Source organism: Peromyscus maniculatus, chromosome 3, assembly GCF_049852395.1.
Source record: "Peromyscus maniculatus bairdii isolate BWxNUB_F1_BW_parent chromosome 3, HU_Pman_BW_mat_3.1, whole genome shotgun sequence".
NCBI classification, from domain to species: Eukaryota; Metazoa; Chordata; class Mammalia; order Rodentia; family Cricetidae; genus Peromyscus; species Peromyscus maniculatus.
This window is the reverse complement of record NC_134854.1, coordinates 36,761,856-36,788,494: the sequence shown is the minus strand read 5'-3', so window position 1 is coordinate 36,788,494 and position 26,639 is coordinate 36,761,856. Positions and strand designations below refer to the sequence as shown.

At 35.8% G+C, this 26,639-nt stretch overlaps 1 protein-coding gene across 10 annotated transcripts in view; it reads right to left on the bottom strand.

The window, feature by feature from the left end:
• Magi2 (membrane associated guanylate kinase, WW and PDZ domain containing 2) overlaps positions 1-26,639 on the bottom strand; it is a 1,445,964-nt gene that overhangs the window by 999,963 nt on the left and 419,362 nt on the right. For all 10 annotated transcript variants that reach the window (XM_076566331.1, XM_076566328.1, XM_076566327.1 and 7 more), the window contains exon 2: positions 25,692-25,808. In XM_076566331.1, the coding sequence (XP_076422446.1) occupies positions 25,692-25,808 (117 nt within the window). The remainder of the gene's footprint in view (positions 1-25,691; positions 25,809-26,639) is intronic.

The following is a 26,639-nucleotide window of genomic DNA, read 5'->3' as shown; positions in this document are numbered from 1 at the left end:
TTGAAGTATTTGGTTTGTTGGTATCCAATTTTTGGAATTCTTCATATATTTTAGAAATTAGTCCTCTGTCAGATCCAGGGTTGGTGAAGATCTTTTTCTATTCTGTAGGCTGCCATTTTGTTCTTTTGACAATGTCCTTTGCCTTACAGAGCTTTTCAGTTTCATAAGGTTGCATTTATTAATTTTTGAACTTCATGCCTTTGATGTTGGTGTTCTGTTCAGGAAGTTGCCTTCTGCAGCAAATCATTCAAGGCTATTCCCCATTATCTCTTCTAACAGGTTCAGTGTATCTAATTTTATGTTGAGGTCTTTGATTCACTTGTACTTGAGCTTTGTGCAAGGTGATAAATATGGATTTATTTGCATTCTTCTACATACCGACATCCAGTTAGACCAGCACCATTTGTTGAAGACATTTTCTTTTTCCATTGTATATTTCTGGCTTCTTTATCAAAAATCAGGTGTCCATAGGTGTGTGGATTAACGACTGGGTCTTCAATTTGGTTCCATTGATCAACCTGCCTGTTTTCATGAGAATACTATGTGGTTTTAATTACTGTTGCTCTGTAGTACAGTTTGAAATCAGGGATGATGATACCTCCAGAAGTTCTTTTGTTGCACAGGATTGTTTTAACTATCTTGGGTTTTTGTTTTTCCATAGGAAGTTCAGTCAGTACTTTTCTTTCAAGTTCTGTAAGAATTGTGTTGGGATTTTGATGGGAATTGTGTTCAATTTATAGATTGATTTTGGTTAGATGGCCATTTTTATTAGGTTAATACTACTAATCCATGAACATGGGAAATCTTTCCAATTTCTGATACCTTCTGTAATTTCTTCAAAGACTTAAAATTCTTGTCATACAGGTCTTTCACTTGCTTGGTTAGAGTTACACCGAGATATTTTATATTATTTGTGGCTATTATTAAGGGTGTTCTTTCCCTAATTTCTTTCTCAGCCCATTGATTATTTGTATACAGGAGGGCTAACTATTTTTTGAGTTAATTTTGTTCCAGGCATTTTGCTGAAGGTGTTTATCAGCTGTAGGAGTTCCCTGGTAGAATTTTTGGGGTTGCTTATGTACACTATCATCTCATCTGTGAATAATGATACTTTGTCTTCTTCCTTTCCTATTCATATCCCCTTGATCTCCTTCAGTTGTCTTGTTGCTCTAGCTAAAACTTCAAATACTATATTTAATAGATATGGAGAGAGTGAACAGCCTTGTCTTGTCCTTGGTTTTAGTGGAATCGCTTTAAGTTTCTCTCCATTTGATGTTGGCTATTGATTTGCTATATATTGCCTTTATTATGGTATACAGTTTTTTTGGTTTTTTTGTTTGTTTCTTATTTTATTTTTTACTGTGTATAAGCCACACACTCCTGAACATATAAATAAATTGTAAATAGCTTTATGTGGCTTTCTACAGGTAATTGTTCAGAACAAGTTTTGACTTGAGATTTCAGCATAACATGAAAGGTGCAAACTCACTCCGTAATTTTGTGTAGCAGGAATTGTCCATCCTTCATATGCTACCATAGCTTCCTCCTCCTCTTACCAGCTACCTTCTCTGCTAATACTGTTTAAAACAACAGAACAACTTGCTTGCATGTGAACACACACTTAGCAGTATTGCTCACACCCCAGTTTTCTATACTTTTCTTTCCATGCCACACATAAACAAAAATTACATGAGGACAGAACCTTTATTCACTTGGCTACCTATCTCAATCCCCAGTGCATGGCATCACATTTGGCTCATAGTGAAAGATAAATGAAAGGCTTTAATGAGTAAAGTAGTGAACCTCCCCTTGGAATATTCTAAACACTTGCATGAAAGCATGTATTGAGCTGCCTCTTGATAGTGTCACCATAAAGTGACAAATAATTAAACTTACAGAATAATAATAATAAGAACAATAATGATAGTGAAAAGGAGTAAGGTAAATATAGGCCAAGACCCTTGTGGGCAAAAGAAATTCAGTTGTCTTCTCTGGAAAGCTTTTTGTCATGGTACCAAATGGTTGTTGAAGGAATAAAATGACAAATATCAACCAATCATTGCAGCTGACATTAGAGCTCACACATCCAAAGCCAGCAACAAGCCAGACACTCTGACTCTGAATATATTCTATATGATTCTCTGTATTATCTGGAATATTTTGTATGCTTCTGGGAGCTGAAACTTTCCCGCATTGACAGGCTTAATAATGTCTCCATCTACTGGCCTGGAGAAGGTTACATCCCAGTCTCCAAGTCTGTGACTGCCAAAAAGAACTTGAACTCTGAGAAAAAGAAAATTAGTCTGAATTTTTTACATGGGCCCAAGTAGAACTACACAAGCCCTGGATTGAAGAAGGTATTGGGAGATGTAAAGACTACCTTCTTATGGAATGTTGGGATTAATATAACAAAATGGCCATCCTACCAAAAGCAATCTATAAATTCAATGCAATCCCCATAAAAATTCCAACACAGCTATCACAGTTATTGAAAACATAATTTTAAACTTCATATGAAAACTCCCCCCAAAACCCATGAATAATGAAAGAACTACTGGATGTATTACCATTGTCAATCTCAAATTAGGTAGGAAATAAGGAACTAGAGTTTAGATAGGGCATCTTCCATTTAGATAAGGTTATCATCTTAACTTGTGGAGTACAATTGTATTTTTAACTAGGTAAGCACTATTTATTTGATATTGTTTTCTTTAATATGGCTCACTTGTAGTTACTTTTGTTGAAATTAAGTCTAAACTTTTCCTTCCCTGTAGCAATAGAGCTCACTTTATATTACTCTATACTTTTAGTCTTGGCAGATGAATTAGGAGAGGCTGTGACAGCTTGCTGGGCATGTATATATTTATAATTTGATTTTGATTTGTAGAACACTTAATCATTTGAAGTAGGAAGGTTGTCTTTGTTAATTTAATTGCATAGCTTTGTGAAAATATCCATGTAGAATGTTCCAGGTAGTTCTCTCCATGCAGCCCCATCAGTCTTTGGCGATGACAGCAGGACTTTACCTGCACTGTATTTTGTCACATCCAGTCAGTTACCTTACTGTGTTTATACACTCTGTGATACATATCAGAGAACACTTCCAAAGACTAATATAGAGATATGCTTTTAAAGAAATTAAAGCTGAAGATACACTGTTTAGCAATTAGATGACATTTTTCATTTCCAATTATTTTTTTCATGAATGCGAATTAATCTTAACATTGCCACAAAGAAGATTTAAAAAAAGTGTAGTCTTTATCTTGGAAATAAAAATAAACTATAAAGCTATGTTATTCTTATTTTTCTTTCCCACAAATATACATTTAAAATCACTTTCTTTAAATAAATACACAAAAGTAAAAGTCTCTGGAAACTCAATGATAGTCTGATTTGCTCAGGGGACGTTGGCCCATAGCTTCCTCTCTTGTCTATTCTAATCAACTCTTCCTTCCAATTTAGCATATTAAAGCTCGAGAAAACAATAGTTGTGCAATGCCCTCATTATCAAATGAAGAGACATTTGAAAACTGCATTTGAGCCCAGGCTCAAATACCAATGCTATCTGTCTTCTATCTGAAGGCTGTTTATCACACTAGCCAGATGCTTCCACACTCCTTCACTGTCTTCTCAGTTAATATCTCACTATACCAACCTTTCCCTCTTTAATTAGGAAATGTTGTAGTGTGCAAACTGATACGTGATTACTTAGGATATCAGGAAAGGACAAAAGATCTCAAGGAGGTGGGCAACCCAGAGCCAGAGAAGGAAGGAATGGGCATTCACCAAGTTGAGAGCTTGCTAAGAAATACAAAGCTGGGTCTCATAGTAGATCCATGGAGGTTGTTTTCATGGAAGCTCCCCACAGTCTGTCAGGGATGGATAAACATATCACCTCCTCTACAAGGCAAGAAGGTGAAACTTTATTTAATAACTTTACTTGACTTTGTGACTTCAGGCATTGGAAAGTGAGAATAGTATTAATGAATTGGGAAAAGTATAGATATAAGTGTGCTAATGAGCACAGCTCTAATTGCGAGAGTCTTTCTAGCTATTCTGACTTTAGGAAGGAGTATGGAGCTAAATGGTGATTATGTCAAGTTAACACTACTGTAACCCCCAAATGAAAATTTAATGCTGATTATGTTCTGTATATATTGATAATCATGCTTTCCAGGCACTGCAAAATTATAATCTGGCTTCTAAGCTTTATCACCAATTACAGAATGAAAAGCAATGGATTCCTTGTGTCTCATCCATAATGAACTGACATTTCTGGCCACAGGTTTACTCAGGTGCTAAAAGCCTTCCAGTTCAAGGTGCAAAAATTATAAAAAACTTCATAGAGAATTGGAAATATTTATTTTCTATGGTCTTTTCATCATATATCATATTTGGAAGTTTCCTCTACTTGAATATGAATTTTATTAAAATTAATTGATTTCTTTATCATTCTAAATGAAATTAATGGCTAGCATGCCAAGACAGGGTACTTTGTTTTGCACTGATGAACAATGCAATGGTCCCTGTGGGTTCTATCATTTTTATAATGACAGGCACATACATACAGAGGAGAAAAAAGTTTCTAATTGCTAATAATGATCTTCAAGAACTAGCTAAGGGATTAACAGTTTGCCCTAGGATTCATCTTCCTGTAAATGCACTTTGGTTTGTATTATGAGGAGTAACATTATCCCTGAATGTGATATAATAAATGAACCTTGAACATCACAAACATGGAGACTGCCTTAAGTTCAAGATGGCCAAGGAGAGTCTCCTTTGTGGTGGGGAAAGCAAGTGGCTGCTAAGTGCACTGAGAGAGGAGAAACTCATCGAATACCTCAGTTCATTTTGAGTCACCATAAAAAGAGATCGGGGACTGGATATAGTCATAAAAATATATTATATATTTATTTTAAGGTTAGAGGTTTCTTGAAAAGTTAAAGATTTCCCTAAGATTTTGGTGCCTGAGAGGTGCAAACACATGGTGCTGGTTGTAATGAAGCCACCTACTGCATCATGGCATGGGAAAGATTGGGAAGGGCCAAATGCATGGGATGACCTAGCTCTGAAACAACCCATTCTGGGAAGAACTAATGTTGTCACATGAGACATCACCCACTACTGTGAGATAGCATTGGTCCATTCATGAAGGGACAACTCAGTGATCTAATTACATCCACTAGGTCACAATCTTAAAATAATTGACCATCTTGGGCTGGAGAGATGGCTCTGTGGTTAAGAGTACTGGCCACTCTTCCACAGGACCCAGGTTCAATTCCCAGCACCCACATGGCCGCTTACAACTGTCTATAACTGCAGTTCCAGAGAATCCAACATCCTCACAGATAAATGTGCACATAAAATAAATAAAGTGTGTGTTTAAAAAAAAAAGCACTGTATCAAAAAAAAATTGACCATCTTAATACCACTAAACTGTGACAAACTTCTAGCACACGAACTTCTGGGATACAAACCACATAAAAGCCATAAGACTCAAACTTATAACTACCTAGGGGCATCTATTCTACAGAACTAATATTAAAAGCTCTGCTCAAATAAGAACAAAGAAATAAAATATAGAGTAATGCATGATCTTTGCTGGTTCTATATTGAAGTTGCTACAATTAAGATTGAAATAATTCTAAGAAACAAAGCACAAACCAAATAACAATCTGGTTTTATAAAATCTAGGTAGATTTACATACAATAGAATGAATTTCAACCATTTGCATAAAATTTTAAAACTGTGAGTGTTAAAATAGGAAGCGTCTAAAAAAGCAAATAATGCAAGATGGGGTTCATTTTTAGGGAAAGCAGAAAATGTGTGGAATATGCTCAATCTCTTAATCTTGCAATTAAACCCATTAATTAAAGTCCTGAGTAATTTTTCATTTTTCCAATATTTAATTGATTTTCTGTAACCTTAGCTCTGTGGGTTGAAAGAGGTGGGTCAATAGACTTACATGAATTTTACACCGTGGTGACATTTTACATAGTGGCTCTGAAGGCACTTTTCATTCACCATGGGCCTCTATCACACCACAGCAGTAGTGGGGTGACCACTTTGCAATCTCCCCCTTAGAGGAAGTCTTGCAGTTTTACTGAGGACAGCTAATTTAAAATAACTCTCAAGACACATGCTTACAGGTAAGACACAGGAAAGAGTGGTTTAGAAATGGGTAGGAAAATAAGCTTAAAACTATCTCAGATAACAAAAATGAAGATTGGGGTGGCCTGGTGCCCCGTTCCCAGATTGAAGCAAATGGCAGGAAGAAGAATGGTCTGCAGAGGTGGGGATGTGAGTGCATAAGACCTCTGGCTAGGTTCATTTCTAGCCATGTGCAGAATGAGTATGCTTCGACATCTGAATGGCCATTCTCCTTGCAGAAAAATCAGCTCAAGACATTTTATTTCATTGATTGCACATCTGGATTAATTACATCGACAATAATTACATTGTTTAATAGTAGAAGTCCTGCTGCCACTACATCCCTCCCGTAAATAGAAACTATGTTTACCCCAAAGGTTTGGCTGTCAGCGAATTGCACTATGTGAGTCAAGGATTAACCACCTGCCGTCCTTTTACTGCAGAAATATTTTGAATTGTAATTTTTGCGGTGTCTCAGACACTAAAAGGAGACATGCGCAGTTCTCAAGGGAAGCTCTCTGAGTTACTTGGTTACTGCTGAAAGAAGTTCATGAGACATTTTGTTCTGCATGGCTGAAGGAGAATTTGATTGTACAATGTAGCTAGGAGTAAAAGAGAAGTTCTAAACACAGGCTTCATAGAATTACTGTGGATGTGAAACTGTTCCATTTACTCCAGTTGATAACTATAAGAAATAACTAATTGAGAACACATCCTCTCACCCTCCTACATACTCCCAGCGATAGGGGCATCTCTACTGTATCCTAGAGCCCAAATCTATACCATGACGAAATGTTTTGCCTAGACTCCTTCCTTTTGCTTTCAGTGTTACATGGGTGCTGGGGGTACTGCTGTAATTGGTGGAGGTCTCACACGAAATTAGTTGTGTAGCACTATTTAAGCCTATACACTGTCCTCACTATAGATTATAAACTAACTGGAATGGAAGCCACAAAATGTGCCACCTGATATTGACTCTTTTGCTTCATTTGATACTCTATCATGTATTCCCATATAGTTACACACCATGTATCTCCCCTTTAAAAAAATAAGAAAGTACACACACATGCCTATGTCTTCTATCTGTCCATCCTTTGGATAAATGTCCACTTAAGACTTAAGGATGAGCCTTCATCCAGTAACTGGTGGAAGCAGATGCAAAGATCCACAACCAAGCACCAGGCTAACCTCCAGGAGCCCAGTCAAAGAGAGGTAAGAGGCAGCTGGGTGTGTGTGGGGGGTGTGTGTGTGTCAAGATCATGAAGGGGAGATCTACAGAGACTACTGAACCAAGCTCATAGAAACTCATGAACTTTAGAACAACAGCTGTGGAACCTGCATGGGACTGGACTGGACCCTCTGCATACGGGAAGCAGTTGTATAGCTGGCTCTGTTTGACGGACCCCTGGCAGTGGGACCAGTATCTATCCCTGTTGCATGAGCTGGCTTTCTGGAGCTCATTACCTATGGTCAGATACCTTGCTAACCTTTGTTACAGGGGGGGAGGGGCTTGGTCCTGCCTCAACTGAATGTACCATGCTTAGCTGTGCCCCCTTGGAAGTACTTACTGTTTTGGAGGAGAGGATGTGGGATGGGTTGAGGAAAGGTGTTGGGGGAGAACAGGAGGAGGGATGAGAGGGAGATCTGTGGTTGATATGTAAAAATGAATTTTAAAAAATTTAGAGAAAAAAAAGACTTAAGGATGAGTAGAATTTTATCAGGCAGCTACTCAGTTAATTCCCTAAAATTTAAAACTGAGTTACTAACTTTGACAGAAAAGAAAATAATATGCAGTAATTAAGCATGTGATAAGAAAGATGTACACATTAACCTTGCTTGCTAACACACACATACACACACACACACACACACACACACACACACACACACACAGACCCACAACTCACCCTTTTACATAACATGACCCTCCCCTTATAAGTATATATGAAATATAGTCAGGTCAGCAGAAGTCTATGTGAAAATACAGCCTCTGCAGATGGAGTCCTGATAGAATATGGTTAATACTCAAAAAGTTATATAAACAAAATCAATGGAATCAGTTGGCTGCTCATAGGACAACATTTACTGTTAAGTATAAGACTTTTGGTAGGACAGCCTCATTATTATAACCAGGAAGATTAAAACCTGATGGGTAAGAATTTTCTAACTTCAATGCTTACAATTTCAGGACAGTACCGAAACTACTTGACCCTCTTAAAAAACCGCCTCTGATATGCTTCCCTTTACTCTGGTTCTCAGTCGGTACACTTCTATCCCTTTGAGGGCATTTGGCAAAGCATTACAATAGTTTTTTTATATCACAACTCAGAAAGTGTCAAAGATATCCAGTGGGTAGGATGTTAGCCTTGCTGAGGATGAGAAGCCATGCTCTGTAGATATGACTCTCACAGTGTTCTCATATTATAGTTTTGTGTGTCTATGATTTATCTTAAAGGACTAAAGTAGCTCTAACTCTCGTGTATTTACCTAGTAAGTGTAGAGATCACAACAGGCAATGTTCCATCCCCACCCCAGAACCTGGAGACCACTCATTCCACTCACAAGTACTAGCATCAGCTTCTAATGAATTCACTCCTTTAAAAACAAGCCAGCTCTGTCACCAACCCTCATAAGGGCTTCTATACTGATGGCAAAATTCACAGAACTTTCATATTCTGCAAGGCAATGTTAGGTGCATCTTAAGTATTTTACTCCTCATTCTGTAAGATGGGTAAAATTTTACCCACAAATGATGAAACTGAGATACAGAGACTCAATATACAATGTACCTCAATGCAAAAGTACATATCTGATTTATTATTTTACTTTATTTTAAAAGTATGAATAAAAATTTCATGCGAGCATATATTACATGCCTGTCTATGTCTCTCTTTCTTGCTCCTCTGCATCTTATTTTGCCATGGACATATTCATTTCTACTTTCATTGTGTATGCATGATTTCATGTAACTATGTAAACTCTAGAAACCACCAACAGCTCTCTAATTGGAATTAAGGCCTATTCAATAGGAGGGAAATTATGCCAGGTACTGGAAACCTAGCCAGCTAACTTAGGGATAGTGTGGACATAGATCTTAGAGGAGAACATACTACTACCAGTTTACTAAGTCAGCATAATTCCTAACTGAATTCCAAGTATTTATTCCTATACCCAAATATAACTCTCACCACTCATCATACAAACTTCTCTTTAAAACAATGACCATTACAGAAATCCCAACCAGTAAAACGCAGAGAACAAGTGAAAGTTGGATACATCTATAACACAATCCCTTCCTTAAGGCTCAAGGAACATCATTGAAGATGGAATGGAAAGATTCTAAAACTAGAAGACCTGGGACTTTGCTATGAGACTGTGTCTCCTACAAACGACAGGGGAGCTTCACACATAATGAGTCAGCAATATGACTGCCTAAACAATATCTGAAGAAGTACATCACAAATAGATAGGCCAATATGGAAGGGTGAAGGTTCACAGGCCCCATCAATGAAAAAAAAAAGTTACATGCAACTAACAAATACTGAGAAGGAGACAGTCTCTTCTAAGAATGAGACCTGAATTGGTTTATTAATACCAAGCGGTCAGCCCTGAAATCATATATTTTCAAGTAACACTAAATGGACCAAGTAGCAGGTTGTATTGTGTGTGTGTGTGTGTGTGTGTGTGTGTGTGTGTGTGTGTGTGTGAAACAATAACAAAAGAAAAAGAGATCATGATTTTAGAGAGGTGTACATGGGAGAGATTGAAGAGAGGAAAGGGAAGGAGAAATTATATAATTACATTTTAATTAAATATAAAAAGGTATAAATAATTTTAAAATAAACTAACTTATCTCTTAAAATTAAAAGTATCTAGGAATCATGAATGAGCAAAAACATGATATTTGTCTTTCAGAGACTAGCTTAATTCTCTTAATTAATATGATTCTCCCCAGTTTAATCCATTTTTTCCCTGCAAATAGCATAACTTCATTTTTCTTTATGGCTAAAAATAATTCAATTGTATAACTATACTACATCTTATTTCCATAACCTTCTCTTATTGGATACCTATGTTGGTTCTAAAATTTCACAATTGTGAATAGTGCTATAGTAAACATTGATGACGTATATTTATCTCTAACATACCCATGTCTAGTCCTTCAATAAGATATCTAGGAATGGTGTGTCTCAGTCATGTTGCTGACCCAGTTTTGGTTTAGGAGAAATTTTTCTACCGATCTCCATAGAGGATAAACTAGTTTATGCTCCCACCAGCAGTGTGTAAGATTCCATTTTGTCCACATCCTTCCCAGGGTATGTTGTTACTTGTTTTCTTTTTTTTTTTTTTTTTTGGTTTTTCAAGACAGGGTTTCTCTGTGTAGCTTTGCGCCTTTCCTGGATCTCACTCTGTAGACCAGGCTCTGTAGACCAGACCAGGCTGGCCTCGAACTCACAGAGATCCGCCTGGCTCTGCCTCCCGAGTGCTGGGATTAAAGGCGTGCGCCACCACCGCCCGGCTGTTACTTGTTTTCTTAATGACTGATATCGTGGCTGGAATATAATGAGATCTCAGTGTGGTTTTGACTTGTATTTCTCTGATGGCACTATAGTGAGGTTGAACTATTTTTTTACATGTTTACTGCGATTTAAATTTATGTAACTTCCTTTGTTATATGATTTGGTCATTCTTGTCCTACACAAGATTAAATATGCTGCAAAGTATAAGTGTCATGCTCAGAATCTGCTAACTATGTATAATTGGTATTTTTAGATGTTTTTTAAGTTACCATCCAGTTCCCTGGGGGCATGGGAACTCCACCTCTCCTCTCAGGTCATTACTCGCTCCTAGCATTTATTCACCAGGTCTCAACCAGAATATCCTTAGGGCCTATATCACCTATTCAACAGAACTTGGTTTCCAAGAGTTTATTATTCAATGCTTGCCTTTACCCTGAGGTTCTTTGGCTTTGTGGCCTTACCTTTTATAGTGCCCACTATTTTAAAAACAATAATCTGTGCAGGTGTTGTCTGTGCCTCCTGGGGCCTCTGATGCTGTTGGGGGTGGTTGGCAGGGTGGAGTAGGGGGTGGAGGCTGAGAGTGGAGAGGGTGCCTGATCTTCTCCTGTAATCAGATTGGTAACTACCCTAATTATCATCATAGAACCTTTATCCAGTTCTGATGGAAGCAGATGCAGAGATACACAGCCAAGCACAGAGCCAAGCTCCTGGAGTCCAGTCAAAGAGAGGGAGGGATTATATGAGCAGGGGGTGGGGTAGGTCAAGATAATGATGGGAAAACCCACAGAGACAGGTGACTTGAGCTAGTGGGTGCTCATGGACTCTGGACTGACAGCTGGGGAGCCTGCATGGGACCAAATTAGGCCCTCTGAATGTGGGTAATAATTGTTTGGCTTGGTCTGTTTGTAGGGCTCCTGACAGTGGGACCAGGATTTATCCTTGGTGCACATACTAGCTTTTTGGAGCCCATTCTCTAGGGTGGGACACCTTGCTTAGCCTTGATGCAGGGGTGAGGGGCTTGGTCCTGCCTCAACTTGATAAGCTAGGATTTGTTGGCTCCCCATAGGATGCCCTAACCTCTCTGAGGAGTGGTTGAGGGGCTGGGTGGAAGGGAGGTGGGAGGGAGTGTGAGGCGGGAAGGGAGGGAGAACTGTGGTTGGTATGTAAAATGAAAAAAATTTTTAAACTAAATAAAACTATTTACCATAAAAAAAACAACAAACAAAAATAAACTAAATTTAAACTTCTGTTTTATGAGATATATACACAGTAATAATAATAATACTATAATGCACAAAAGGATAAACTTATAGGAGATAGATAAAAATAATAGACCTTCAAACATTAAAGGCTATGGCAATCATAGATCTCACTTACTCTCCAGAACTTGACAATAAGACCGCATTGCTAATCAAACTTCATCCTTCCTGGCTAGCTTTCATATACAGGAAGGTGCTATGTAAACGAAAAAGGAAAGTAATGCTCAGTCACACTAAACTGTGAATTTGCCAACTACAACAATTATTGGCCTGGTAAGACATTCCCAATGGCACAACAGTGGCATGACCATCCCGGTGATAATCAAACACTTTCTCATTGGATTTAAGTTCGACAAGATGAAGGCAATGTATAGCACTATTACCAGTCCAAGAACCTATGACAAATGTGTCAGAGGCTTTAGGGGGAGAACCTACAGCTGTTATACTGCTAAATGGACAGAGTATTAATTCAATTCCTCATCTCCCAACCCTCATCTAAAAAGCTTCTATTTTTAGTAGATGTCTACAAACAAAGACAACTGCCCAAGAAGAGAATAAGAGACCTGCATCTTACACAGCCCTACAGGGAATGTGTATATCACACCTCCCTTCTCAGGGCTCAGGGATCACTGCAGAACAGGAGGCAGAAAGGGTGTAAGAGCAATAGATGACTTCAAGGAAAAAGTGTCCTTAGGGACACAGTAAGGCAGCTGGACCTATGAATGCAAAGTGGTTGTGACAGCATGTATGAAATCTGTCCACACCCAAGCCTGACCAAATCCCAGCATGAAGGGAGATAGGCACAGAACCCCATCCCTGGCTAGAAAGTTGATGGCAAATTTTAGCTGGTGGGAAAGGAAGAATCATTTTTCTCCAATAAGAGTGGATCTCCTGGCAAGTGAATTATGCTCCAATGGAAGATCACACATCCAAAAGTACTTGGGCGGTACAAATTGGTTTGGAACTGTTTTTTGTTTGTTTGTTTGTTTGTTTGTTTGTTTGTTTGTTTGTTTTAATAGGACAAAAAGTTGGGTAGATAGGGAATGAGGCCAGATCTGGGAAGAGTTGGAGAGTGAATAGGATCAAACAATATTGAATGAAACATGAAATTTTCAAAGAACTAATAAATAAAATGTGAAAAATGGAATGAGTAAATAAAACTGTATTTCTTCAGGATGGGGGCGGCATGTATTTTGAAAACTCATGCTGGGTTTAAAAAAAATCTGTTCTTTGTTTTTGTCTTCTGTATGTGATTTTGAGCTAAGTTTGTTTTAATCTGTAACATGTATAAAGACCATCCAATTCACAGTTATTGCATATGTCCTATTATCTTATATTTTATAGAGAAAGACACATATATACACATATAAATGTGTTCTTTATACATGTAAGCCATATTGTAAATGGTTGAAAACTTGTGTGAATATATCTACATCCATGTTCACACAGATAGGTCTCTGAAAAAGTATTAGAATATATGACTATAAATTTTATACAAGAGTAATACAATTTGACCTCAGATTTAGCCAGTTATAAGCTATATGATCTGTGGTCACAAACTTAACTGGTCCTTTATGCTTGATATAGCTGCAGGCTTTTTTTTTTTTTTTGGAAACATGCAGGAATAGACCAATAAACATGTCTATTATGAATCATCTTGTTCTATATTTTCTACCAAAATCCCACTGAGAAGAACATGGAACAACTGTTGCTAATCTGAGTGTTTTGTTTAAAGAATCTGGAGGATCCAAATTACTGTAGAGTTGACACAAGTTTATAAAGCTGGATTCGAATGGCTCAATTTATCAATAAGTACTTAATCTTTTAAAATACTCAATTAGACAGAAGTACTCAAAAATATACCTCCAAGTATAGCAGTCTAGTCACTATTGTTAAGCAAACATGACGTAATTTTGATTGTCTTAATAACCATCCCCTAAGTTGTGAGGGTGGTTATCAGCCACAACTATGATAGAAGGTCGATATTTTACCTTCCTTTGTTGTCCAAATAGAAATTTGCTCAGTCTAAATGAGAATAATGATATCTGGTGTAACCAAGATTTGAATATACCTCTAGAGAATGTATCATATTCATTCCCTGTACCCAGCCAGTCACATGTTCCTAGTAGCTCTCAGTGCTAGCAAAACTAAATAAAAATAATTATAATATATAAAAGCTTATACATTTTAATCTCTGTAAATTTAACAAGTTATTAAGTACATTAATGACAGTTTAAAATAGCAACCACAATTTTTACAACTGATGAATCTTGAAGGTAAGTTTTTAATGAAGATTAGCATATTTATAAAGAGTAACACTGAGCCTGAGAGATAATTGAAATTGAATTTTTTGTTTGTTTATACTACAGAACAGGTGTCTTTGACCCCACACTACTATTATGTCAACGTGCTGGCTTAAATACAAGGTTTCAGCTCTATTTACCCATGAATTACTTGCGTGTCTATTTAAATAAGTTTTCCCAAAGACTTATAGCATAATTCTGTAATGAACTTTGAGACATGGAAATGATTTGGGGACCCACAAAAAGCTGCTGAGATTGACCTCTGATCACAGATATTGTTCCACTCAGTGCTAAAAGCATCTTGCTGCTTTCCAAGTATAATTAATTTTCTGTAGTGCTTCAAATAATATATTCAACTCTTCAATTTTAATTAAGATTCCTTTTCTTGCTCCAAATTTAAATGATGTTCCAAAAGCATTTTTGTCAATTGATTTCTCATGTGAGAAATATAATTATGAACTAAGTTTTGTTAGTGTCACATTCATACTTTTAAATAATAAAATTGTGAATAAAAATGAACAAAGACTCCCACACACATTTAAAATGTCTCATTCTATAAGTAATTCAGCACAGTTCTAGAAGCACTAATAGTGCACAATTATTCTCACTTTTTAAAGAACATATGCATTTCTCTGGTAGCTAGAACTAGTTAGCATAATATAACCATTAGGAGACTTAATGTAGACAGAAAAGGGAAAAGCCTTAACAAATACTCCAAGTCTGATAATTTTTTTATTATAAGGATTCAACTACAGACTACTAAAACAATGAATTTAAAAAATCAGTCTTCAACTACATAATAAAATAAAGAAATATTACTGTTATTATATGTCTAATGAGTTATTAAAAAGAAACACATTCAAAAGTTAAACTTTAGCTCAGAGCAGAAACTGTCAGAGATGAGATGTTTTCAGCAAGAATGCCAGTGTCCATTCCACAGGTTGTTAGTTGGCAAGAAGCACCAGGGGAAATTGCAGCCACAGTGCTGGTGCCACCCTCACCCTTAAGTTTCAGGGCCTTACCTGAAGGCGTCAGAGGCAACTGTTTTGGTAGAGGCTAACAATTCTCAGTAGTTTTGTGCTGTGGTTAGCACTCTTGAGGAACAATAATTCCTAGTCTCAACCTTCTCTTGATATTCTAATATTTTTTGAGCAACAGTTCCCTGACCCTCTTCTTCATTAAATGCCTTGAATTCTTTTATTTACTAGTGTAAACTTGCATGGCAAATTATTTGTGCTGGTTTGCTTTATGGAACAAATGGAAAGAACAAAAAGTCAATTGAAGCTTGGCAGAAGTTCAGCTTGGCTGCACACTCACTGAGTTATCAGTGGTCTAAGTTGCTCGCTGGGCACCATATTGTCACTGTGCATATGAATCTGAAACTTTTAAGCCAAAAACTGTGAGGAGAGAAATTGTGTTGATCAGGTCTATAGGCTTCTAATGAAGGGAATGAACAACTTGTATCAGTATGGGACTGTGGTCAAAGACAGCTAGGGGAATCGTCCAGTTCTGCAATGCTGTTATACTGAGCCACCAGTGCAGAGGTAGCCACACTGAGATGAAGAGCAATCCTTTTCTTCAAAAGATAAGGCATTTCAGGAACTCTGACCAAATGTTTTATTGTCCTCCAAATGAAAATGGGGAAAGTCACATCATTGTTGCATAATATCATAATCAGCCTTGACACTTTGTGTGAACAGTATTGCTGAGGTGACTGGAGAGCAGTTAGTGAAACGTGTGCAATCCATGTCCCTGAAGAGTTTACATCTTATTCAATAACTTACTGCTTCAGTGGAAATACTACTCAGTATTGATAAATATCCCACCAGTGTTCTGGCTCAACTATTGATACACCTAAAAGATGGCTCTTGGTATATGACAGACAAAGGTTTAAATCCTTCTCACGTACTTACTAGATGTGTGATTTAGAGAAGGGTCCATCAGCTCTCTAAGAATAAGTTTACTAGTATAAAAAGTGAGGACAATGCGTTTTGCTAGGTGAAACTATACAATAGGCTTGAACATAGGAGTTTGTGTTCGTTAAATGTTAATTCCTTTCCTTCTTCCCAACTTCTATCACTTTTACTATGATTTATAAAAAAAATGCTTTTGAAATTAGAATTATGAGGAACTAAGAACTGTAAAATACCTATTTATAAAGTTTTACATTATTACAATAGTATGCAAAAATTTAGAGTATTAATGTTTATAAAGCTAACTTTTATAAGCCAAGTTCATACAATTAAATAAAAGCTTTTAGATAGTATAGATTCTTTCATGTATTTATTATTTTCATATATCAATATAGGAATGAAATATGTATCAATTAAAATGTTTCTTTCCCATAAATAGCTTATACTTTAATATTTCTGACAATGACATGTTAAAGAAAAAACAATTTAGAACTTGATTGATTAATGGCCAATTAGGAGGGTCTTTTCAGGATGGAAAAAACTAGCTTGTACTGGATTCAGGACATGAGATCTAAGATTTCTACAGTTATGCAAGTCCCTTAATCATCTGCCTAATTTTTATCACTGTTAGCTAGTTAGATGAGATCAATCAGAATTCTACCCAAAATGGGAGCATGCAGAGGCATACAGGTTGGATGTGTGCTCTACTTCTGTCCTGTCTTTGGAAGAATAGTTAAGGAGTAGTTGCTAGTGTAGTACTCAAAGCTACTGTTCCTCCTGTAGAATTTGTAAAGATATCTGGTAATTTTGTGTAAAAAGCAACTTCTGTGAAAGCTGGTTCTTGTATAGATAAAGTAAGAAGGTAATGGTGTCGCTGAATAAGAACTAGGAAGCACTCCATTCTAACTTTTCTGAAAAGGTAGGATCCTTTTGAAATTCTTAATTAAGTCAATTGTTGATCCTACATCAGACTTAACTTTTACTTACCCCATGTGAGAAACCCTGCATGCTCTCCTAAATTCTTCCTTTGTGCTGTAAAATCTTTGACTGCAGTTAGCATTGATTTAGTCACGTATTAGCTCCATCCCATTTGGCCCTTCCAACAGGGCCATTCAGTCACATAACTGACATTTAGGAAAGTTCAACTTTAGAAGTCAATATATTCCATGTTAAACATCTTATTGCAAGTATAGCAATCATATTTTCATAACAATTGCACTTCATGGTTCAGAAGTCTTTAAGTCACATCTCAACTCATTACACATTCAAAGGAGGAGTGCAATTTAAAAAATCTTTGTATTTCTCATTATGTTTATTTTCTTATCCATTTACTGAGACTGGACCAGGTTTCAGAGTTTCATGAATAGTGAAGGTAAATTTCAAGGAACATCAGAGTTATGATGATATCTTTAACTTGACATTCATGGAAAAATTTGAAAGCACACGCCTCACTGGTTTTTATCCGGAACTGCACTTAATTTAAACTTCATTCTTTATTTTCCCTGAAGTGTCTACTGCATTTGATATATCTTCAGCTTCCATAAGCTGTTTACACCTGCTTCATATCAAGGGCATTCCATCCTTAGAATAATTTAGTCAATTTGAGGAACTGATTTGAATAATGATAAAGAAAGTCAGCAGAATCTGAAAACTACAGGATTTTAGATGAAACAGAAATCAACATTTCACTTCATTTCAGTTGATCCCCTTTTTCCGTCCAGGCACAAAGGCTAAAAGGCTTGGCCGAGGTCCTATGGGTAGCTAGCAGCAGAACCTCTACAATCAATGGCCCTGGTTCTGAGATGAGTTTTTTCCCCATAGTTCAATGATGACAAATAAATAATGCCAAAGGTTACTGCTCCTTGCTCCATGCCTGCACTGCTAAAGTGCAATGTACAAATAACTCTTGACTATGGCACATATTAGTAAAACAGCCATAACTGTAACCAGTATTTCTTTCCTAATCACTATTTTGTTCAAATATGTTTGAAGTAGATGCTGATGGTCCTGCTGTAGGCCATAGTCTTCAAGTCTTGTCTGCCTACTGGTTTTTGTAAGCTACTTACATAATTATGCCATAACCTGGTTCTAATCATTGAGATTGAAAACTTAGATTAGTCTTACTTAATAGTTTTAATTCTTTTTTGAAATCAGTACGGAGATATAAGTGAGAAGTGTTGACCTTAAATTCCAGTACACAGGACTATGAAGTCAAAACATTCAAGGAGTTCTCAGCTCCCCAAAAGAAGGGCTACTTTTTATTGAAAGTGATAACTGGATTTTTGGAAGAGTATAAAATGCATTAAACACTCATATCCCCTTATTCTTAGAGCATTAGCTGGGAATATTTGAAGTTTCAGGTTGTATATTCCGCCTACCAACTACATCAATGGCCTGCAAGCTCTGGAGGAGTTTCTCTCTCTTATAGTGACTAAAAAAATAAAGGGAAACCACATGAAAAAGTTAGATCACAGAAAGAGGAAAAAAAACTCATATAATCAGGACAAATGGAATTTTATGTGGATGGGATAATCGGTAAAATTCACTCAGTGTTTATTGCTTTTCTTTTGTGATAGATATACTCTTTTATTTTAGCACTGAAGCCTTGTGGTGTCAAATGCAATCACTTCTAACTTTCTGTGACTTCATACTCCAGGTAAGAATCTGAATCTAGTAACTAATGACTTAAGTTAATTAAATGATGAATTTCTCACATATAAAATATATCCCCCAGTTAAGCCAATACATTACAGTCTAACCAAGAAGACATACTTAGTTTGCTCAATGACTAGAAGAAAATAATTATGGAATTGTTGTGTAAGATTGTTTCCTATGGTGATATTTTATTTGTACTGAAATGTGATTTTATTTGTATGTTAATACATAAAAGTGCCTGGGGGTCAGAGCTAATAACAAGCCATAGCAGAAGTCTAGCAGTGGTAGCACATGCCCTTAATCTGATCACATGACAGGCAGATCTCTGTGTGTTCAAGGACACCACCAGCATGGAGACACACATCTTTAATCTCAGTACCAACCATAGAAGACCTGGAGGTCTGTATAGTCAGGCAGTGACAAGGAGGTCATGTGGTTGGGTTTACAACCAATGAAAATGCAGAACAGAAAGTCAATAAAAAGACAGATACACAGGAACTAGCTCTCTTTCTCAGGGGAAGGACGGCAGCAGCAGGTAGTCAGAAGGCAGTTTTAGTCTCAGCTTTTAGCTACTGCTCTGATCTCTTGGGCTTTTAACTCTGAATTTGGCTCTGTGTTGCTTATTTAATGACTGTTACATCTGCAGTTTCCTCCTATTAAAATATTAAATATTCCCACTATAGTGGGAGAAAAGACTCTTCAGAAACTAAATTTATAAGGCTCAGAAAGTAACTGAAGCATAAAAGATCCATAACTCCTCTGCCAGAAATTATATATGCATTGACATTGACTTTGAAGAGAGACTATCCACTTGGTCCACCTGCAAGGATGCAGCTTCAGTGAGACATCAGCCATGCTAAAGTTTATTTTTCAGTGATATAGCTGTCTTTGAGTCATCTAGGATCCTGTATGTAACCCCAGTAAAGTCACTGCTTCATTAAGACTTGGAATGGAATCATGTGTTTAGTTTGTTATCATTGACTTATCTGATCACATATCCTCACAAAATTATACACAAATACTTTTCTTGTATATGTCATATGACTAAGTCTTTATATTCTCAGAAAAAAAAGAGTGATCAATCTAAATCCAGCTTTCTGTAAAATCCTAACATTTTAATGAATACACCAGAAAGGGGCCCATCTCAATGAGAAAGTGAATGGTTACTTTGGAGCATCTGTTATTGCTCAGAATTCTTTAAATTTCTCTTTTTTATCATTGAGACTTCCAGGACAGAATATAAATTTCTCAAGAAATTTGATTTGTGTTTTTTTTTTTTTTTTTTACTCTTTAGGGGTTCCTGCCACCCAGCTCCCAAAGAAATACATGGAGACTTATTCTTACTTATCTTACTTATGAATGCCTGGTCTTAGATTGGCTTGTTTCTAGCTAGCTTTTCTAACATAAATTATCCCATTTCTCTTTAACTACATTTTGCTTCTGGGCTTTCTACCTTTTGTTATTCTATATATCTCTCTTTTCTTCTTAGTCCGTCTATGACTGACTGTGTAGATGTGTGGCTATGTGGCTGGCTCCTGGCATCCTCCTCTCCTTTTTTCTCTCTTCCCTCAATCATCTTTTTCCTAAACCTAGAATACTCCTATTTATTCTCTCTGCCTGGCAGACCCACCTATTTCTCTCTCCTCCCTAGCTATTGGCTGTTCAGCTTTTTATTAGCCTTATCAGGTGTTTTAGACAGGCACAGCAACACAGCTTAACAGAGTTAAACAAATGCAACATAATAGAATGCAACACATCTTTGCATCATTAAACAAATATTCCACAACATAAACGAATGTAACACATCATAAACTAATATTTTACAACACATTTGTCTATAGATTTCCTTCCCTCTTGGCCCCAGATGCTAATAGGCATATTTATTCAATAATGATACTCATTTTTAACATTTAGTGCCAAATATAATTAGTCTATTTTTAAAAATCAAATTCATTTTCAAAGAACAAAAAGCTGGCAAGTAAATCTGAAATAATTGTGAAGGAATATGATTCACACTCTAAAAGCAACTTTAAATCCGAACATCTAAATTGATGGGTCTTATTTGAGACAATAAGAATAATGTTGGAAACAGTATAATGAATATTACTTGAAGTATAGTTGGATTAAAATTCAACAGAATTGGATGTTTCTACCCTTATGTGTGTGTATGTCTAGCTATTGCTCAACTTACCACAATGGTTGGCCTAACCTAATGAATGATATGCTGAGAATTTAGTCATATTCTTGATTATTTTCAACTAAATAAATTTCATTTCACTAAAATTAATTGTTTTTGGTAATCTAATTTTTTAGTTTGCTGTCATTCTTCCATCTTACTTCATGTATAAAAATGTATCCTTACAATCAAGACTAGGGCTAATTAACAATATTTATACATACCCACAGAAAGTATCATCTTATTTAGCACCACATATTTTTAAATTTGTAAATTTAAAATTTAAAAGAGTTAAAAAAATAATGTGTAAAAACTGGCTTTGAGTAACAAAAGTTTGCTTTATCCAGTATAGCAGAGAGCTCGGACCCTGTTCACAATTTCTGTCTTCCCGGCAGCCACCCTCGTCCTCACAGTCCTTTCCAGCTGCTGTTATATGTGAGCTCACAGTCAGCATAACTGTAATTTTGGTGTACTGGTAACTGCTCTTTAACAAATCATTTTTCTTAAATTTTATAATGCCCATATCTGCTCTGTGAAAGGCAATTTGTCATAAGCATCAAAACATCAAAATTCTGCTAAACCTTTACAATTGTATCCTTGATAATTCCTTTTAGCATGGTTTAGCTTTACAAACTCAAGCCACTTAAATATGTGAAAACATTATTGTGATTCATGCCTCAGAATCTTTCACAAAAGTATTGTCTTTCATATTTTAAGTCTATATATTTAATCATATTTGGTTTTATATAATAGTTTTGACTTTAGCTTTATTGATTTCCCTTTTACCTGATATATATTAGTATTTCACACTTTAAATAAATTTAATACTTCCCGTTTAAACCATCTCAACAAATGATAGTGTTATCTTGAGAGAGAAGTGTAGCTATAAATATCTCCCAGTTCATTTTGTATCTTTAAAAACTGGTCAGTCAAACCATTCTCCACATCATATGGTATGATAGGAAAAGGATGTGAAACATGCCTGCACTTATGCTTCTATCAAAATTTGTGTCTAATGAACATCAAAGAAGGAAAGGAGAGAAGTGTTATCAAAAAATTACAGTGATCATTTTTTTCTCTTAAATAAGAAGCATAGTGAGATTAACTGTGGTCGATTAGTCTTAAAGTTAAATATATGCAATATTATGCCCAGTGGACTATTAAAACCAAAGTAAACTCTATTTCCTCCAAACATTAGGAAATGAATCTAACATTTTTAAGTATTTATTTCACCAACTTCCATATATACTTTTGAATCTATACTGTCCCTGGTATAGTAATTGTTGATATAACTGTATTTTAACATGCTGGGATGAAGTTACTCTTTCTACCTTCTCAAAAAATGCTGGTAAATTAGAGCTTCTCAACTTATCTTTTATATACCATCAGGGTACTTGAAATTCCATGTGACAGATGTTCTAAATTCTTACATCCTTTATCTGTGTCCATTTTCTCTGGGTACTCCTTATCACAGTCTAAGCTACAACAGATTTGTCTCCTCATCTTTCACTCATTGCTACTTAAGTTCAATCAAATAGAATCTTAGGGTTTTTGTTTGTTTTTTCAAGACAGGGTTTCTCTGTGTAGCTTTGCGCCTTTCTTGGATCTCACTCTGTAGACCAGGCTGGCCTCGAACTCACAGAGATCTGCCTGCCTCTGCTTCCCGAGTGCTGGGATTAAAGGCATGTGCCACCACTGCCCAGCCAAATAGAATCTTAATACAGAAATTTAATTCTGGAAATATTTGTTTGTAGTTTCCATTTTAAAAACTTTAACTTCCACATTTAGTAGCCAGGGTTGCCTAAAAAAATTGTATTTCCTTCTATTAGTTGTATAATTAGCAACAAGAAGTACTTAAAAGAAGGTCTTCAATGCATAAACATGTGAGAATGTTTTAGGCTCTACACAAAATATTGGATCAGTTCATGAAGACGTTTCCTTTGTGGTTGGATTGGAAAGAGTAGAGAATTGATACCACCAGAAAGGATGCGTGCAATTGTTTGTGCTCCCACATATTGTGTGAAAGAATCATGCTTCCACGAGTGGAGAGATACAACTTCTTAAACTTGCTTTTTTAAGAATTCTGAGTAAGCTTCTAAGAAAACTAAATCAAAAGGCTAAATAAATCAACTCTTGATTATGCAAACTAATTCATAGGGTTCCCTATTATTTACAGATAAAGCCCAGTAGAGACCTAGATTTAGCGCCCTCCTTCCCTTGATTAGCTCAGAATGTGGCCATAGTTCGACACAGACCTCCTTAAGATGTGTATACAGAGGTCAACACAATTGGCTTTGACGAAGACTTGTGCGTGTGAGTGAGATGGGGAAGGTGTGGACCCCCGATTCTCAGGCTCTTACATTCATGCTGAGCACTACAGAAGCTCAACTCCGGGATTTGGCTCTCCTTTTCCTCTAGCCGCACTCACTAGGACAATCCATGGAGGAGCTAGAGTTACTGAGTTAGATACAGTTTTGTGAAGAAAAATACTAACCCAGCCCACATGATCCCAAATTGATTACACTTTTGTCTCTATGTACTTATCAAGGACCTATTTCTAGTGCCACAGCTTGATTAAACAAGAGGTGACAATATTCACGTTAATATACGTATATATAAGAGCAATGATATGATTCTTAGCAGCACATTTTCCTTTTATTGTAGTGGGTTCATTCAAATAATGAGACTACATTGACCCAGGAGAATGTATAGGAAATGAGATTCAATAATGAATGCCAATAGATGGGCTGTATACACTTGCAAGTTTCTGAGCAATGATAGGATTTTTCACACTACTGGCACATTTTATTGCATACTCCCGGAGAACGTCTGAATACTTCATTAAAATATATAATGAGTGAAGGAGACAGACTGTCCAAGGTTTGTTCTCAGTGTGAAAGCATTTTTAATAGTATAAATCAGAATCATCTCTATATCAGATGTTTTTTCACTACTATATCAAATTAAAAGCACTGGTCGAGAATGGTATTATTGAAATTGGCTATTAGGAGTGGTGACTGCGAAATCCAAGAGCAATTGTTTCCTGATAATATTCAGATCCCTCGAGTTTCTAATTATCTCCTTTAAAGGATTTACTCAGGGATTTCTAATTGAATTCATGACCTTGAACCAGATTCACATCCTGAAGCTCTCTAGGTTTACTAATAAATCTTGTATTTTATTCTTATATTTATTTTTCCTTCATAGTCTTTCCTTGGTACTCTAAAGAAAGATGCTTTAAATAGTTAATTAGCAAATGCAAAATTCTCCCCCATTATCATCATATTTAATTAAGATTTTCTTATTTATGCTGCCGTCTTAGCAAGGACTACAAGTATTCCTGGATGTCAGCTTCTTATCTATTACCTTCAGCTTTTAAACATAACAAAGTGCCTGGACTCTTTATTTAGTGTTTCAGGTCTCCTTTCTTTCAGGCCACAAAAGATAAATTCACCCAGATGCACTGACAGCATCAAGGCTTCGAAAATGCATCCATCCATTACCGTATAAGCAGTTCAGTCACTTTAATCCATCTTTTGCCCATCACTCAAATGTCAAACTCACATGTTTGAGAGTGTACTTTTCTGAACATGCAGTTTCAAAGCAAGAGCCCTGTGTCTACTCACTTACATACACGCAATGAATAAGAATTATTTTGATCAACAAGATAACAACTATCAAGTGTTCTTACTTAGTAATGGATGGTAAATATACTATGGCATTATTCTGATGACCATTCAGTACTGACTGGTGATGACAAGTTCCATCCATCCCCAGTGATTGAAAACCCCTCATGGTTTCTGGTCTACCTTCGCATCATTGTGTGTTTTTATATTTTAATATAAGCTTCCATTTGTATCCCTTTCAAAATGCTGGTAATTCAATTGTATATATCATTTTTGTCCTACTTGTTTAATTTATTCTAATAAAAGTTTTCTTGTAATGTTAAGGCACCAGAGCTCATAGTTTTGAGTTTATTAATGGATATAACTAAACAAAAAGAAACATACACACCAAGAGATCAGAATTTCTAGAGTATGGATAGTTTTTGGCAGTCAAAATATCTCACTTGAAGAAAGTGGATTTTGATCTATACAGGGTCTAGGGCTTGAGTAGGAATTCCTTTGTCCTAACATTAATAAGAGAATGTTAAAAAAAAGAAGGAACAGGGACTCAGAGGTTGTTTTGCAAATTTTAACAGTTTTCCAAGTTTTCTCTTTTAAAGGAATTGTGAGAGACTGCATCGAGAAGTCTAAGTTGATGTATATCATCATCACTTCCCAGAGAGTAATAGAACACACTAAATTTGTGTTTCATAGCATTGTTTTTATACTTGGGGACTCCCTGTTGCAAAATCAACCACAGATTCTGTTAATAATGGTTTCTACCAAGGAATTTGTAGTCTCCTGTCTCTTCTGTTATGGTTCTAGAATTATTGAAGGTCTGCTCTAGAATCACTATTATCAATAGTAATGTGAGCAGTGTAACTAAGATATATTTTATAGCTTAAAAACCATAAATTTCTTTATTATATGACACAAACCACCTTTATAAGCTTTTACAATTGTAGTTCCATATTTCAAATCTGATTTCAATGTCAATTGTCCAAAAATGTCTATGTGACAGAATTTTTCTTTTAAATAAATAATAAATATATAGCTGAACATGTCTCTGTTTATCATAGAAAGAAAAGAATATTGGCCATGGTACTCACATGGCACTGTGCGGAGGTAGAGGTTGTCACGGATGATTTGCTGAAGTTCGTGGTCAACAGAACCCTTCTGAAATCTTAAGTTGAGGTAGTGACGAAGATCCTTATCAACAATTCCTCCTAAAATAATAAAGTTTCTTTGTAAGAGATTTAGAAAATATAATAATGATACAACTTGATTCTATTATAAATACATTCATAACATATAAAGGATGAATAATTTCAAGTTACTCTTTTGATGTCTAAGGCATTTATTACTAATATAACAATCTGTTTTCCATGTCTATACTTAGTAATTTGTAAGTTCTTTATTTTTCATTTAAAGTATAGTTTTAATATTGGTAGTGTATTACTTACTACTGAACTATATATAATTGGATTATCCATAATGTATCTCATTGCAGGGCTAAAAGGCTAATCACCATTTTAAATCTATTTCTATGAACTTCATTGCTACAGGCATCACCTGTAAGAGGAATCATATAATATTTATCCTTTGTTACTGGCTTATTTACTCAGCAAATGTTTCTGAGTTTGAAAAGACTTTTAAGTTATTTAAGGTTACTATGGAAATAAAATGATATAAAAGGTTAAAAGAAAAATGGCTACATAAATATTGATGACTTTCTCCCTTCCATGAAATAAATCAAAGTGATTACTATGTTATGCAATATATGTGTTGAAGTTTTATCTAGAAGTAAAGTTTGAATGGCTTTTCTTCTTTTGCCAACAAATAATTTAATTATGTTTGCTATTATAATCTTAAGAAGAATGGGGATATGGCTTTGAAAAGCCACTGATGCAGCTCTATTGAATATTAAGTTTAAATTAACAATACATTTATTATATTTATAATATATTAATTATATTATAATTAATTATATTAGAGTAAATTATTTATATTAGAATAAATTAAAAAACAAAATACTTGGGGGCCCCAAAAAGAGTAAA